The sequence below is a fragment of the Bacillus rossius genome, chromosome 12 (assembly GCF_032445375.1).
Source record: "Bacillus rossius redtenbacheri isolate Brsri chromosome 12, Brsri_v3, whole genome shotgun sequence".
NCBI classification, from domain to species: Eukaryota; Metazoa; Arthropoda; class Insecta; order Phasmatodea; family Bacillidae; genus Bacillus; species Bacillus rossius.
Window position 1 is genome coordinate 15,932,038 of NC_086339.1, and position 15,939 is coordinate 15,947,976.

At 34.6% G+C, this 15,939-nt stretch overlaps 1 protein-coding gene across 1 annotated transcript in view; it reads left to right on the top strand.

Moving 5' to 3' along the window:
* Positions 1 to 1,346: 1,346 nt before the first annotated feature.
* Positions 1,347 to 15,939, top strand: part of LOC134537604 (small ribosomal subunit protein uS4) — a 32,225-nt gene continuing 17,632 nt past the window's right edge. The window contains exons 1-2 of the mRNA XM_063378203.1: positions 1,347 to 1,483; positions 3,349 to 3,594. Coding sequence (XP_063234273.1) covers positions 3,372 to 3,594 — 223 coding nt within the window. The 5' untranslated portion in view covers positions 1,347 to 1,483; positions 3,349 to 3,371. The remainder of the gene's footprint in view (positions 1,484 to 3,348; positions 3,595 to 15,939) is intronic.

The window sequence follows — 15,939 nt, forward strand, 5'->3', positions numbered from 1 at the left end:
TTTTGTGACGTCACCTGTTGTACGACGTGGCGTGTAACCAACGACGTTACACCCAGGCCACAGTCACCTGAATAAATGACAAACATCATTTATTGCCTCATTCAGCGTATGATTATTTCACCCTACGATTCCCAACCACCGCCGAGTAGGGAATTCCTTAAACCCACGCAACATCGCCGACGGTCCTAGTGGGCCACGCAGGGCAATCGACCCCACGACCCACCTACCGATTAGCACCAGAGCTAGTCTGGCGCCCATCCGGACACATTACATTCACAGCAGCCACTCCCGCTAGGAACCGCACCGGGACTCGAGCCCGAGACCCCGGACGACGGCACAGTAACTTACACTATTGCAGTGAAGGTATCAGTAGACAAAGGTTGATGGGCACCTTGGGGGGATACACATGTGGTCTGCAAGATGGGTGGTGATGAACTGGCTGGAACCGTCGCTTCCGCATGCCACCACAGCCTGGAATCCTGCGAAAACATGATGTGTGCAAATGATTAATTCGAGCCATGTTCCCAGCTTTATCGTGTTAAAATATAATTTTTTATTTATTAGTTTAGTGATCCTTCTCTGTAAAAAAAATGTTTAACGACTACTTAACTAACACAATAACCATATTAGGAGGAGCAATCGCACTGCTAGGTTGCAGTTTAGATGACAATCGATATGTTGGTGGTGACTGGCGTTCGTGGCGTTGCACTAGAGGCGAGGCAGCGATGTGCCATAGAAGTATGTGCGGATTTTAGGAGCACCGACGGATGTCATCAAGTACGCACTGAATACGGCTGAGCTGTTTGGGAATTTTATGTAAGCAAAAGTTGCAGGAAAGCAGGTGGATACAAACATAATAGATTTTGGATTGCATTAGATTAGATGCTTAATTGCATGATATGGAGGGAATTTGACATAATCTGAATGTCAAGAGGGTTAAAAGTTTGATTAGCGCAGAGCTTGTTTTTGAGTCATTTTCATGTTCAGAAATGATAGAGGTGATACATGGTTTTAAAATAAATTACTATCAAACTAAAGTAACGTTAAATTTACCTATGAAAATTTAAAAACATTAAAATATCCCTTTTGTGATTATTTTACATCAAAAATTTAAATTGAAAGAAGCACAATATTTTATATAATCATTTTAAATGTTTCATTATTCGTGTAATACGTTTAAAAAATTATTTAAGTTCAAGTTAAATTTAATGTGTGTTTTCTTAACTCAATATATTTAACTTATATGACCGAATGAATTGTTTTGAGAAGAAAATAAATTTGTTCATTGATTGTTTAGTAATTATTAATGCTCATGTTTTGTATATATACATCATAGACTCTTTGTGAACTATAGTAGTACTCACCATATCTGTTTTTCTTTGATAATTTCCTTTTCCGTTTCATGATCGGAATCTGTTGCAGCGTTGCAGGAGTGAGTTTGGAATGGTCTTTTATCGGAAGTGAATGCAATATTTTGTGAAAGGTAAATTGTGCTACATTATAATTTTGAGGCTTTATGTGTTTATATTAAATTTCGTGATGTTAATTAGAATCAGGAATGGATTATGTAGGTTGATGCTGATGCATTTTGGTCGTCAACACGTGTAAACAGTGTTTCTTGTGTTCTAAGATGTAAACTTTAAATAAATTCTGATAGTTGTGGAATGTTTTTAGGACACGCTTTTTCTCTTATATGATTAGGTAGGTCTGTAGTTCCAAATATGAAGCACTCGCACCGTTTTCATTCCATTAGTAATTGTTTTTTAAGGCAGCTTTTTCGTTAAAAATGTTTTCTAGGAAATATTGTTTTTCAGCCTTACAGACGTTCTTTCATTCACCGTGGAAATTATCACATTGTAAATGTACGAGTTTTAACGGCTGTCCCGTAAGACAAAATTCAAAAAGTTGTGTTTTCAAGCACTTAGATGTTCCTCAACCCTGAAACACACTCTTCTGTTTACTTTGTGAAATTCCTACTGGTTTGTGATAAACTTGTGATTTGGTGGGTCCATTAGGTATGGTTATTGCAGGGAAAAGGCTTTTAAAACAAATAAACATTAGTTGGAAAATTATTAAATTTTCTTTAATAAGAAAAGTACAGTAATGTATGTTGAAATGTATACTTGTTCTCAACTTGCTAAATTCCAAACCAAAATTCTAAGCCTTTCTCCAGCCCAAGTTTCCTAGAATCTAACTGGAACAAAAATGGTAATTGTTAGTGTAACTACATCAAGTTTCTTTGTTTCTTGATACCTGCCATAATGTGACGTGTTCTGATTTTAAAGTTTTCATTTAAGCAACCTGTTTGCAAGCATAGTAGGAACTTGTGCAATGGCAGTGCCTGCATTACTGTTCAAGTATATGTTAAAATGTGTAATTTCATGTGAAGTTCTTGTAAAAACAATTTGACAAGAAACAAAGAACATTCATCTGCGAAGGAGGCTGGTACATTTTCTTCGCCATGACCAAAAACCATGTAGGTGATCACCTTGATACCTTTGGTGAAACATGAAATCTGTTAGTTATTGTCGCAATGTAATTATGAATTTGGTGACCATACCTAACCTGGGTACATAATGCATCATGTCACATCAAACTTTTCTTTTGGTGTTTACTCCTGTGTCTGGATAAACAAAATTAACACTGATTCTCCTCATGGTAAACATAAATTGTGTTCTGAAAAAGAACAATTATAAGCATGCCAACAGTTCTGGTAAAATTCTTATGCTGTGGGTTTTGCTGTTAATTAAATAATAAAATTACGAAAATACCTTTTCGAACACTATAAAGATGTTACTTTATTAACCCTGAAGACAGCATTTCTGAATTCCTGCTAGTTTTAGAGAAATTGCAGTTTATAGGTTACCTTGGTCAGCCTACGTAGTGACACAGTTGCTGCCATTGTGCTTTAACATAGCAACTTTTGCAAACCTACGATTTACACCAGACCAGTCACTTCAGTTTGATGCACGAACAGTTCTGAAGTGCCCTGCTCGCATGTGCAGTTAGGTAGGTAGCCCATTTTGTAGAATAAAAGATGCACAAGAAAGATGTCAGTGTTATCGTTCATAGACCAAGTAGAAAATTGTCAATAAAATAGTGTAAAATGTAGAATTGTGCTTGTTTTCTTTTTGAGTCAACTAGCTTGTTCGGTAATGTAAAAGCACTAGTATGAATAAGTGGTTATTGGGAACAGGGGGCATAGCGGCAAGTCTGGCATTTAAATGTTAGTGTGCTTTCTGAAGACCTTACCTGATGCTTGGTTACAATCCTAGTCAAAAGCTGTGCAATTTTCCTAAAGGCTTGATGATTAATTCTCGCCTTATCTATTCCTTGTGTGTGTTTCAGTTGGAAGTTAATAATCGTCCACGATGGTGAACGGGCGCATCCCATCGGTCTTCAGCAAGACCTATGTGACCCCTAGGCGGCCGTACGAGAAGGCTCGTCTCGACCAGGAGTTGAAGATCATCGGGGAGTACGGTCTTCGTAACAAGCGGGAGGTGTGGCGCGTGAAGTACACGCTGGCGAAGATAAGGAAGGCTGCCAGAGAACTGCTGACGCTTGAGGAGAAGGATCAGAAGAGGTTGTTTGAAGGTACATTTTGGTTTTTTTCAACTGAAGTTTGTAGTTATAATTTAAGTAACTAGTTTTCACATTCATTATTTACGCAAGTAGTGGAAAACTATGAGGCCTGTCATTCCACCACTGCAGTTTTGAAACTTTTTTTTTTTTAATTTTAAGGCTACTAACAGGTTTAGAAAACTGATAATGATCATGAAACATTGGCAGTCAGGAAAATCACAAAATATTCTTCAGATGTTTTTATTGTCATTTGTGAAACATTATTAACCTACCACTTTCACAGGTTCGACGTTTCAAAAATTGTATAAAGACTAACATAAAGGTTTGGTAAATATTTACTTGGGCGGTATTTCCGAAAAAAAAATGTTAAAAATCCGAAAATACCTTTATTTTATGCTCTTCAACTTCCTCTTTTCATTAAAAGTGGCGGAGGTAAGAAATTCCAAATACTTTAGGAGATATCGAATTTTTAAATTTCATCATATGTAGTTGAGCGGTATTTGCGAAAATAAATGTTAAAAATCCGAAAATACCTTTATCATATGCTCTTCAAATTCCTCTTTTCATTAAAAGCGGCGGAGATAAGAAATTCCAAATACTTTAGGAGATATCGAATTTTTTAATTTTGCAATACAAGACCTGTGGAACCATTCGAGCGGCGCCATTTTTGTTATTTTGCCGTGTTCGTGAATACGTGAATCGTGAATGCGTAATTAATAAAATGGTTGATTAGGTCAGGTCAGTTACATTATTAATACTTTCAAACTAAGCCGACATTAAAATTTATTTTGTGAATTAATTTTAATGGCTGTTTAGTTTTAAAATATTTATAATGTAACTGACCTGACCAAACAAACCCGGACAGACGGTGAACAGTAAACTAAAATGGTCGATTAGGTCAGGTCAGTTACATTATAAATACTTTCAAACTAAGGTGATATTATAAATAATGTGAATTAATTTTAATTATTCTTTAGTTTTAAATTATTTATAATGTAACTGACCTTACCTAACAAACCCGTAACAAAGGATGTACAGTAACAACTCAAGTAAATTTTTTTGTTACTTATTACTTGCGCAACAATATCAAAATAACAAATAAGACTTTAAAATTAGAAACGTTAAAAACTCACCTAAGTTGGAGGCGGTAATTAAACACCGTTTTAAACAATAATTGAACTAAATAATCACGTATTAGTTCATTTGAATTCTGGCCTATCACGAACAATCACGTGACATCATTATCCAATAAAAAAATAGATACTCGTACGTAAACAAGAAACAATTGTGCACGCACGCCACAGGAATGCGCTGGTTTTGTGCTGAAATTTAAAAATTCGATATCTCCTAAAGTATTTGGAATTTCTAATCTCCGCCGCTTTTAATGAAAAGAGGAATTTGAAGAGCATATAATAAAGGTATTTTCGGGTTGTGAACATTTTTTTTTTCGCAAATACCGCTCAACTACATATGAAGAAATTTAAAAATTCGATATCTCCTAAAGTATTTGGAATTTCTAATCTCCGCCGATTTTAATGAAAAGAGGAAGTTGAAGAGCATAAAATAAAGGTATTTTTGGATTTTTAACATTTTTTTCGGAAATACCGCCCAAGTAGATATTTACCAAAGGTTTTTCTGTGTGTTTAAATACAACTCTTTTCCAAATAGTTTACCCAAAAAAATATTTGGATTTGGTTGTAGGCATTTTACTGTATATACCCGAATATAAGACGGCCTCGAATATGACGACCCCCAAACTACAGCCTCATGTTTTCAGGAAAAAAATTTAATTTACTGTATTAAGCACATGCCAACAAATTAGATATAAAATTGAAAATATGAATGTTACAAAGGATTTCAACCACCACTTTTGAAATACTGTTAACAGTATACATATGTATAAACAGAAATAAATACCTAAATGGCTGCTACTGTAACTGTTGGAAACTGTTCACTATCTTCACTGCCATCCGATGCATTAGAAATGCAACATTTCTTGAAGCTTTTTATGATCACTTCCGATGAGATTGTGTCCCATGCAGCAGCCATAATCCACTGACACAAGACTGCTATACTTGGTTTTCTGATTTTGCCTGTTGGTGTTAGAGAATGGTTGCCTGCCAAGAGCCATTCAGAGTACAGCACTTTTAGATGGTCTTTAAATGATGTGTTGACACACACATCTAATACCTGCAGCTTTGAAGTAATGCCTCCAGGAATAATAACAAGGTCGGTGTTCATACCTTTAATACATGATTTCACCTCTGGCGTTAAATGTCCTTTGAATGCATCTAACATCTTTCTTCTTTAAAAGTGCCCCAGGCCTTCTATCCCAAACTGCCTTTAACCAGTCTTGCATCAACTCACTTGTCATCCAACCTTTTTCTTGACATCTCACTATTACCCAGAAGGCAATTTTTCTTTGGCATAGTTTTACGGTTAAGAATGACAAAAGGGAACAATTTTCTACCGTAAGCATCACTGTTATCCTTATTTTCTCATTGCCACTTGTCTTCACATTAACTGTTTTAGTTCCAACAGCATCCACTGAATAATTTGAAGGCATATCAAAATATACAGGCGTTTCATCAGCATTTAAAATGTAAATAACATTAACCGTTCGTCTAACTTAAAAAAATAATCACAGCAAAGAAGTACTGTATAACCTACATTGATGTTTTTGTACAAGAAAATAATCGATAAGATGGACGCCATCTATTGCTATAGAACATTCCAAAAACATCGGTTGTAACATGTGCAGCCAGTAACTACTGCACAACCTGAAAACATTGACCTAAAATAAGTATGTTTACCTAAAAATCAATGTATCTGAATATAAGATGACCCCTTTGTTTTGAATTATAAATTATGGTAAAAAATGTCTTATATTCGGGTAAATACGGTAGTTATGGCAAAGTGCAACTAATCTTAAACACACAACTAAACTTTCATGTGCCATGCATTTTACAAAATTGATTTTTGTTAGTGCAAGAAGTTGAGTAAATGTAGCAAGATGGTGCGACAGCAAGACTGGCCCCACCTTTTTTTAATTTAGGATTTGTATTTGTTGTGGTTACACAGTACTTGGCTTCTCTGTTGAGGCCATGTGAGGGGAATTGATAATGTGCTGAATGTTAGCTTGTCTTGTAGCCATTCAGCGTAGAAGCCAAGAAGTAGTTGGTGACTAGATATTTGAATGACTAATTTAAGCTATTTGCCTCATTATCTGGGTAATGGATTGTGTGACTAATCACTAGAGACCCCAAAAAATGGTGAAAAAATTATGCCATTGGCGGTGTAAAAAACCCTCATAGCGGTACATATAAATGAGGAAAGCGGTGTTTACGAATTTTTAATATTGTAGATAAAAATACAATTATAAATAGCTGTTAAATTTTGTATGTGAAAATCTGCTTAACATAAACAAAAAAAAAGTAAAAACATCAAGTGATTCATTCGATTAAACATTGTTATACTTTTTGATTACCATACTTTACATATACCATGGTACTACTCATCTAAAGAAAATATTTATTCTCACATAGAACTTTGGTACAGTTTTAAGACCTGTTTTGTATGTCAGTATTTTTTATACAGATCAAAGTTATGTCTTATTTTGCAAAAAAAAAAAAACCAGTTGTAAACTAAATAACACAGGCTTTACAAAGACTAAACATGTCTTAACAAATTTAATGGAATATCTTGAATGGTCTTAACAAAGTAAAACCATTCAAGATATTCCATTAAAAATTCTAAGTTACAATACACAGTATTTCAATATCAAATTTCAATTATAGTCTCTCTCACTGTACATACTAGAAATTCTCCTCTGCAGGCAAGTTTTGTTAGTACACACAGGGTGTCTACTGACCCTGGAAAACCTGGAAAAATCAGGGAATATTGTAATCAGGGAAAAATCAGGGAATTTTTGTTTGGTAGGTTGTAGTTGGCAATTTTTTTTTTGTTTATTGATCAGGTTGCATTAACGTAGCATCAAGTGTATCCCCTCCCATTTTTATGTTTGAATGGCAAATAATGAACAGTTCCCACGTCCTTTTTCGGATTCGGAAGTGGCGTCAAATTACGTGATACAAACTGGTTCAAGCTGGTCTGTTATCCTACTGACGTACGTGCTGTGGCATATGCTTCCCACGTTCAGATTATACGGACAGGTGCATTTAATTTTAAGTATGTATGAATGCTCCCATCGTAAATTGGGCATTTTTGTTAGCTTTGAAAATACGTATCACAGACACTTTTGGTGAAGATTCGCCATAATTGCTAGAAATTGGTAGCTGTGGGCTTCATACGGTCCATGGTGCTTTCAAAACTGGAATTTCTGCTACACAATGGGACATTGTTAGTTTTTTTGAGGCACAGTTACTTTTTGTTTAAGCATGTACCTGCATGGAGGGCAGATTACATTAGAATAACTGGATCAGAGCTTTTTCCCAAGAAATTTTGTGCAATCAGATGGTTAGAAAATACTGCAGTTGCTGAGCGTGCCATGAAAACGTTACCCCACCCAAATAAATTTGTTAGTGAAGCTTCTATTTCATCTGTCTCTTTCAATGTAGTGAAAAGTGCCCTTGAAGATAGTCTTCTAGAAGTAAAATTGACATTCTTCCACTCTTTAGCATCAGAGCTGGAATTGTTTCTTACAATGTTCCAAAGTGAAGCACCCATGGCACTTTTTCTCTATAATTCACTGTTAGACATTTTGTTAACTTTGGCAGGAAAGTTTTTGAAACCAGAGGTACTGAAGAGCTTTAGGGACAAACACAATTTTATTTTTATTTATTTATAGTTACATTCCGTCGACCATGAATGAGCAAATGCTCAATGGTGTAGAACATGTCAGTATATACAATACAATACAAAATAAAAAATAAATCCATAACATAGTAAGATAAAATTTATAAACAATATCAAGATTATATACACATATCACAATTAAAGGGATAGAGCATACATGTATTGTACACATATAATATTAAGGTGTCCGTACACAAAGATTTTATACATAAACACACAAATATACACATAACTATTATATATATATATACACATATATATACATATATATATATATACATATATATACATATATATATACAACTCAAATGTTAACACACAAGTTATGATTATCAATACAATTTAAAAATTCATCAACAGAATAAAATGTTTTTGAGATGAGATATTCTTTTAATTTATATTTAAAATTTTTACTTTTACATAGTTGTTTTAAAGTTAATGGAAGATTATTAAATAACTTCAAAGCAGTATTATATATGCCTTTCTGCTGTAAAGTAGTTCTTGTCCGAGTTATATGCAAGTCATCACATTTTTTAGTTTCGTATGGATGTATTGCTGAATTTGGCTTAAAAATATTCAGATTTTTATTTAAAAACACTAAAACTGAAAAGATATATTGACTTGGCAATGGGAGAATACATAGTTTATTAAAAAGTGGTTTGCATGAATCTCTTTGCTTGCTATTACAAATAATCCTTATGGCTTTTTTTTGTATTATAAAGACTTTAATAGCTTCCGAGCTATTTCCCCATGAAATTATACCATATTGCATTAGTGAGTGAAAATACCCATAGTACATTAATTTCATAACCTCAACATCAACTTTCCCAACCATACAGCGAAGAGCAAAACATGCAGATGTTAGTTTATTACATAATACCTCTATGTTCTTTTTCCAATTTATTTTTTCATCAATTATTAATCCCAGAAATTTCGCATAATGAGACTGATGTAGATTTTTATTTAAACAAGAAATATTAATATCTTCATACATTTGGTTTCTTGTTATGAAGTTAACAAAATTTGTTTTATCAAAATTTAAAGTTAATTTATTAGACTTAAACCAAGAAATCATTAGTTTGAGTACATTTTCAGATTCCTCAATTAACTGGGTGCGAGACAGATTTTGTATTATGATACTAGTATCATCTGCAAACAGAATAGCAGAAGCTCTTACATCAAGCATATGTGGTAAGTCATTAACATAAAAAAGAAAGAGCAAGGGACCTAATACCGATCCTTGAGGCACACCATGCTCTATACAACCTGAGCGAGAGACAAACTTTTTATTGGAACAGGTATCCACTAACATTACACTTTGTTGTCTGTAGTATAAATATGAGATTAGAAGTTTTTGAAGCTGACCAACAATACCATAAAAATCCAATTTTTTAATCAATATACTATGATTGACACAGTCAAAGGCTTTTGCTAGGTCACAAAATATACTAACTACATGAAGTTTATTATCTAATGCTGTTTGGATAGTATTTACAAGGTTGAATATAGCTTCATCAATAGATTTTTTCTTCCTAAAGCCAAACTGTGATGATGTTAATATTTGATATTGGTCTAAGTGATCAAGTAATCTCCTATAAATGACTTTTTCAAGGATCTTAGAAAATGTAGTCAATAACGAAATTGGCCATTAGGCAATGTATCTCGATTGGATGTAGATAACTAGGAAAATCTATTGACTGCTAACAATATCAAGTTGGGTTATGCAGTACGCCATGCCATCAAGAAAGAGAAAGTACCAGAAAAGTCTGTCCTGTTACTGAAAAATGATGTTAGGACTTGTCCAAAGGTTATGGTAAAAACACTTCAAGACAAAATTACCCTGAAGTACAAACATACCAAGGGAATTTCCTGCTTATGTCCGCCTGTGGCTTTAAATTCGGGTGTGAGGAAACAGCGTGTGAAGTACAGTTTATAATGTTGTCTTCGAAACAGGTGGCTATCAGGACAAGAAGCTGATAACATTGAGTGATCATATCAGTTGGTTTGTTCCTCGCAAGATTCTGAGCACTGTGGATGCTCATTCTTAAGGCACATACAATAGCTGCCTAAAACAGGCCTTCTAAAGTTTGTGAGGATGATGTTGGTACTTTCCATGGAAATGCATAATTGGAAAGAGGATTTTCAGTGAATTATAATCTGCTGATTGAAAACTTGCAGGAAGAAACACTGATTGCACAAAGACAAGTGTACGACTTTGTTCAACGTTCTGGAGGTGTAGAGCATGTTGATAACAAGTCCATGTTACGGTATGTAAGAAATGCTAGTTGTAGGCGTAAGGAAGCCCTGCAAACAAAACAAAAAGAAAAGGAAGCTGCAGACAAGAAGAAGGCAGAAAAAAGAAGAGTTGAAGAGGAGATCAAGGCATTGCAGTTTAAGAAGGCTCGAGTGTTGGATTTGGCTCGTTCTGAAGCAAGTGCAATAGACGCAAAAGTTGAGTCACTGCGAAATTGACGGGAGCTTCCTTTTACTAATGTTTTTTGCAAAAGTAATTGTGTAAAATATTTGTAGCAACATGTTTTATTTGCCATCAATTGAGTCACTTTGGCCACGTCTGGAAGAAGGTAATTTTTTTACTAATTTAAGTAATTTGAAATACTTTGAAACCCGTCAATGTATTGTTATGCAGTTTTTTCAGTTTCGTGGAATGTCGTAATTGTGTTAAAGAAAACCTGGAAAAATTCATTTTTAGACCTGGAAAACCTGGAAAAATCAGGGAATTTCATTTACTAGATTTGGTAGACACCCTGTACACAAATGTGTAACACTACAGTTACCATAGTCACAGGCACTACAAAGTAGCAGACTCTGCCTTACTACCAAAAAATCGAGTGAAAAGAATTTCTAGATTTTCAGCCTTTAAATTTGTTCTACGGTCTGCTAAAATGTGTGAGTATGCTGAAAATGCCCTTTCACTGTCTGCATTTGAAGATGGGATCCACAGTGGTGGAACACAGTGCTGAACAAATTCACTATGTTGGACTTGCATGTTCATCAAAACACTGACAACATCAACAGGCTGCATTTCAGCCAAAAGTTGTGAAACCTGATATTGGTAAGCCAAGTAGCCTTCCAAAAATTTTGTCTGGGAAAGTTGGCAAAGAATAGGAATCTTCTTTGCACTTGACTTGTACAGTTTTTCATCAACAACATTGTTCGAAACATTACTGGGGTGAAAAAGTTTGCTGATGTGCAGAATGAAGTCTTTACCTGAATCCCGATTCATCAAATCGGAAAGCCTGGTGACACATTTCAGTCCTACACTAACAAGATTTTCACGAAGTGAATGCTGCTTCACTTGAGTTGACAATTTTGCTATGCTTGTGCAAGTATCTTCCCCTAGGATTCCCCTGCTAATCAGAGTGAATGTATTTTTAAGGTCCATTAGTATGGGGTACACTTGATGTGAAAAGGCATAATTTGCACCTTCTAACAGTACTATTGAATCAGTTGTTTTAATGCAATGTTCAATTAGAAAACCTGATGAGCACTTGATTACAGCCACATCATCTTGAGAGAGATTTTTGAAATGCACAATAGCACTACTTCCTTCTTCTTCTGCAGACAAAAACTCCACCAAATCATCCACATGTTCACCTACATAATTGGCAGATTTATACCATGAAGTCCACCTCGTCATTATTGGAAGTGGAAACAGGACGTGTTTTGTTTCATCCTCAGGGTACTTGTCCTTCAAGAAAGACATGTACCTGTGCTTCCTTTTTCTTGCATTGACAAATGCATGCTCGGCATTTGCAACACATGTTCAGTTCAGTTAGGTTGGCACTCCACAAACTAGCAATAATGTTGAGCTTGTGGGCCCAACATTGGACATGCACCATACCATCACTGAAGACACACTTCAGTGAAGTCACACAAGTTGTCATGTACTTGGCCGAGTCAGTTATCACACCTACAACATTTTCAAATTTTATTCCAAGCTCTGCCACAATTGACAAAATAGCTCTTGAACACTCAGATCCAGTTGCAGCTGTCAACTCTTTCACACCACCCACATACATAAGAGGAACCGAACTACAACGTAACACTAATCAAAACCACAAATATACATCGGCCCACTTTGTCGTTTCATCACACAAGAATACAATCTGTTTGTCTTCTACAGCGTGCCTTACTGCTTCCTTATTTGACTGGCCAATTTTTGGGACATATGTTTCTCTGAGCGTGTTGGCTGATGGCAAATCCCCTGCGCCTAAAATGTAAACATAAATTACAATATACTTATAAATAGGTAGCATTTATCAGGTTAGCACTGAAAATATTAATGGGCTAATTTACTCAAAACAATTCTTAGCCAAACCTAACCTAACCTTTTCAAGATTACTGCTGATTGCAGAGTCAAACCATCAATCAATCAATCAGTCAACAAATATCTTGTGGTGTGCTCACCATTTCACAATGCATTCCATCCTATTTATGTGTTTGTTAATCTGAGGTGCTTGTATATTTAATTGAAGTGAAGGTAAGTTACACCTAGAGGTAAGTTAATAATATTGTAGGCTTACATATGCTTATTTACTTTTATTAGAGATAAAATGATAAATAAGTAAATAAATAAGGCTAACCTTCAACATGGGTGTTCAACCATTCCCTCATAGCTGGCTGATCAGCTTTTTCCAAAGGAATGTTAGATTCCAGCATCATATTTACAAAATCAGAAACAAATTCTTGTTTCTGCACTTTCAGCTTGTTTGCTTTTTTCACGGTGTCACTTATCGAAATTTGTTTAGACACGGTAGAATTTGCCTGACAAAATAATTGTTTTTTTCTTTTGTGTGTGTCATTTGCCACATGCTTTTTGCATGTGTCTTTGCATGTCCAATCAACCCGCACGTTGCAGAACTTGCACATCATAATTTTGTCCTGCTGATCAAAAATATAAAAACCATCCAATTTCATCTCTCTTTCGCGATCAAATATTGTCAAATTTTTCGGCATCTTAGCCATAACTACAACTGTATAACAAAACTCACAAAATGTGGCGACGGTATACGTAAACACTCATAGATTTGTGCACGCAAATATGACTGCCATGTTAGCTTTATGCGATTAAAGTAGAAGGTTAGAAAAATCGACACCAGTGCGCCTAGCGGCAGAAATTACGTTTTTATAAACACGAAAACTGTGGACAGTCAATATTGTTATGATGGTAGTGTGCACATATCGATTGTTGACATTTGTTACATTTTTATTTCATTTGCGATGGCAATATTTACTGCTTATAGAGTAATAAAAATACCTACGTCAATTTCAGTAACGTGTCAAAACGAAGATAATATCACGGTGCTAGTCTTTCAGTCTGTGTTTATTTCATGCCTATGTTTATGATGGCGTAAATAAATATATCTTGCGACATAAGGACATCATTTTGTGCGATAAAGCGCAAATTTCGCGCGAAAATTCGTGAATTTCGCGACTATGTTGAAAACAAAGGAAAGTCACAAAATTTGTTTAAAGTAACAAATTTTCGCGTTATTTCGTGAATTTCGCGCTTCACCATTTTCCGTGGTCTCAACTAATCACAGAACCATAATCAAATGAGGCTATACTAAGTCACATGTTAATCCCACTAATGGCATGATGTCTGCAGTGTTACATGCCATGTGTACAGTTATCTTTTCCATTAAACAGGAATGCCATTATTTTTCTCTTTTTATTGGATCAGAGAACTTCCTCTATGACACGCAAAAAGTGTAGTTTGAGTATTTGGGGATATTAGAAATCTGTACAAATATCAACTACTACTTGATAATTATCAGGGTGTCTACCAGTCATGGAAGTCAGGAAAAAGTCACAATAGTGAACTCACGTTTGTGGATAAGTCTTGAAAGTGTCCATTTTGAACACTTTTTTGCATTGCAGAGTGAGAAATATTTTTTCAATGTTCAACTATGGGTGTTTTTTTATCATAGGTTACAGCTTCAGTTTATATAAAAAAAATTCATTCTTTTTTCAACTTCTTAGTGAAATGTAATCTATGTGCATTTGAACAAATACTGTAGACAAAGGATGCAAATATCAAATGTGTTTCACCATGCAAGTGTCTCGTTCTGCATGGCATGATGGGTAGTGAAGTGTTATATATTTCTTTATTCTGGGCTCCCACGTGTTGAATTAAGAGTTTGCAAATCTTTAAACAAAGAAGGTAAGCCAAGCTCTACTAGTTAAATATAATGGATATTCACATGTGCATCAAAGTCACTAGGTGTGAGTGGTAATTGTGTAATCTTCATGTACATTTTTTCATTGCTTTGTCAACAACCTTCAATCAGTATTTGTGGAAAAGTGTTGTTTGTTCTTTGTATAGTCAATTATTTAATCATGTGAATTCTTTATTTGTTAGATTATATTAAATATTTAAAACACATTATGTACAATTTGAAACATAATAATTTTAAACATTGCTATTTAAAAGAAATTATATGAATTAATTTTGGTGTGCTTTTATAAAGTTGTTTTCATTTAAAAGATAAAAAAGATATATGGCATTTTAGTAACTGAGGGAAATGTGTTTTGTTATTCTGTACTTGGCTTCTCTATGGAGGCTGAATGTTTCATGTCTTGTAGCCATTCAGCGTAGAAGCCAAGAAGTAGTTGGTGACTGGATATGTGAATGACTAATTTAAGCTATTTGCCTCATTTTCTGGGCAATGGATTGTGATTAATCTCTAATCACAGAACCATAATCAAATGAGGCTATATTAAGTCACATGTTAATCCCACTAATGGCATAATGCCTGCAGTGTTTCATGCCATGTGTACAGATTACTATTAAATGAAAGTGCCATGTTTACTTCTGAGAAAATAAGTTTTAATAGATAAACAAATAAAAAATTTTCTCACATATTTTTAAATTTAAAATGACACATTTTAGTGTCATGTAAAAAACTCTTCAGAAAATGTGCCAACACTATCTATCTCCACAGGATTATTTGTCTGGAATATCAGGGAAATTTGTTGATTCATGTCTAAACACTTGGACAATGTCGGTATTTTTTGCAATTCCAAGCTTGTAGCAACCTTGTTTTCATAATTTTATCTTTGAAACTTAATATTATAACACAGTTCAAGGCATTTCTCAGATGACTATTGTGCTGTTACATTTATGACTATTTCACGCACAGAAAGTAAACAAACTATTTATTTACTAACATTTTATTATATTTATCATTGTTTGTTTATATTTTTCCGTTTGAACGATTTATTTTGTGTAATTGAACGTCTCTACGTGTGTCGGAATCTTTGATATAATTCAAGCTGACAATTAAGCAGCATTTGACTAGACCCCTCTAGGGCCTTATTGGTTTTAACGGATATTTAAGCTTTTGACACTGATTTTATATAAAAGAGTGTTTATTGTTGGAAAATAACATTTTAAATTTGTGACGTTTCGGCACTTTAAGGCGTTTTGGGTGAAGTCGGATTTTATTATAAAGTGTTAATTTACGTTAACAGTGTTTTTGTTCCGGCCAATGGGAGGCCGAGTTGCAATAATGAAGAGTT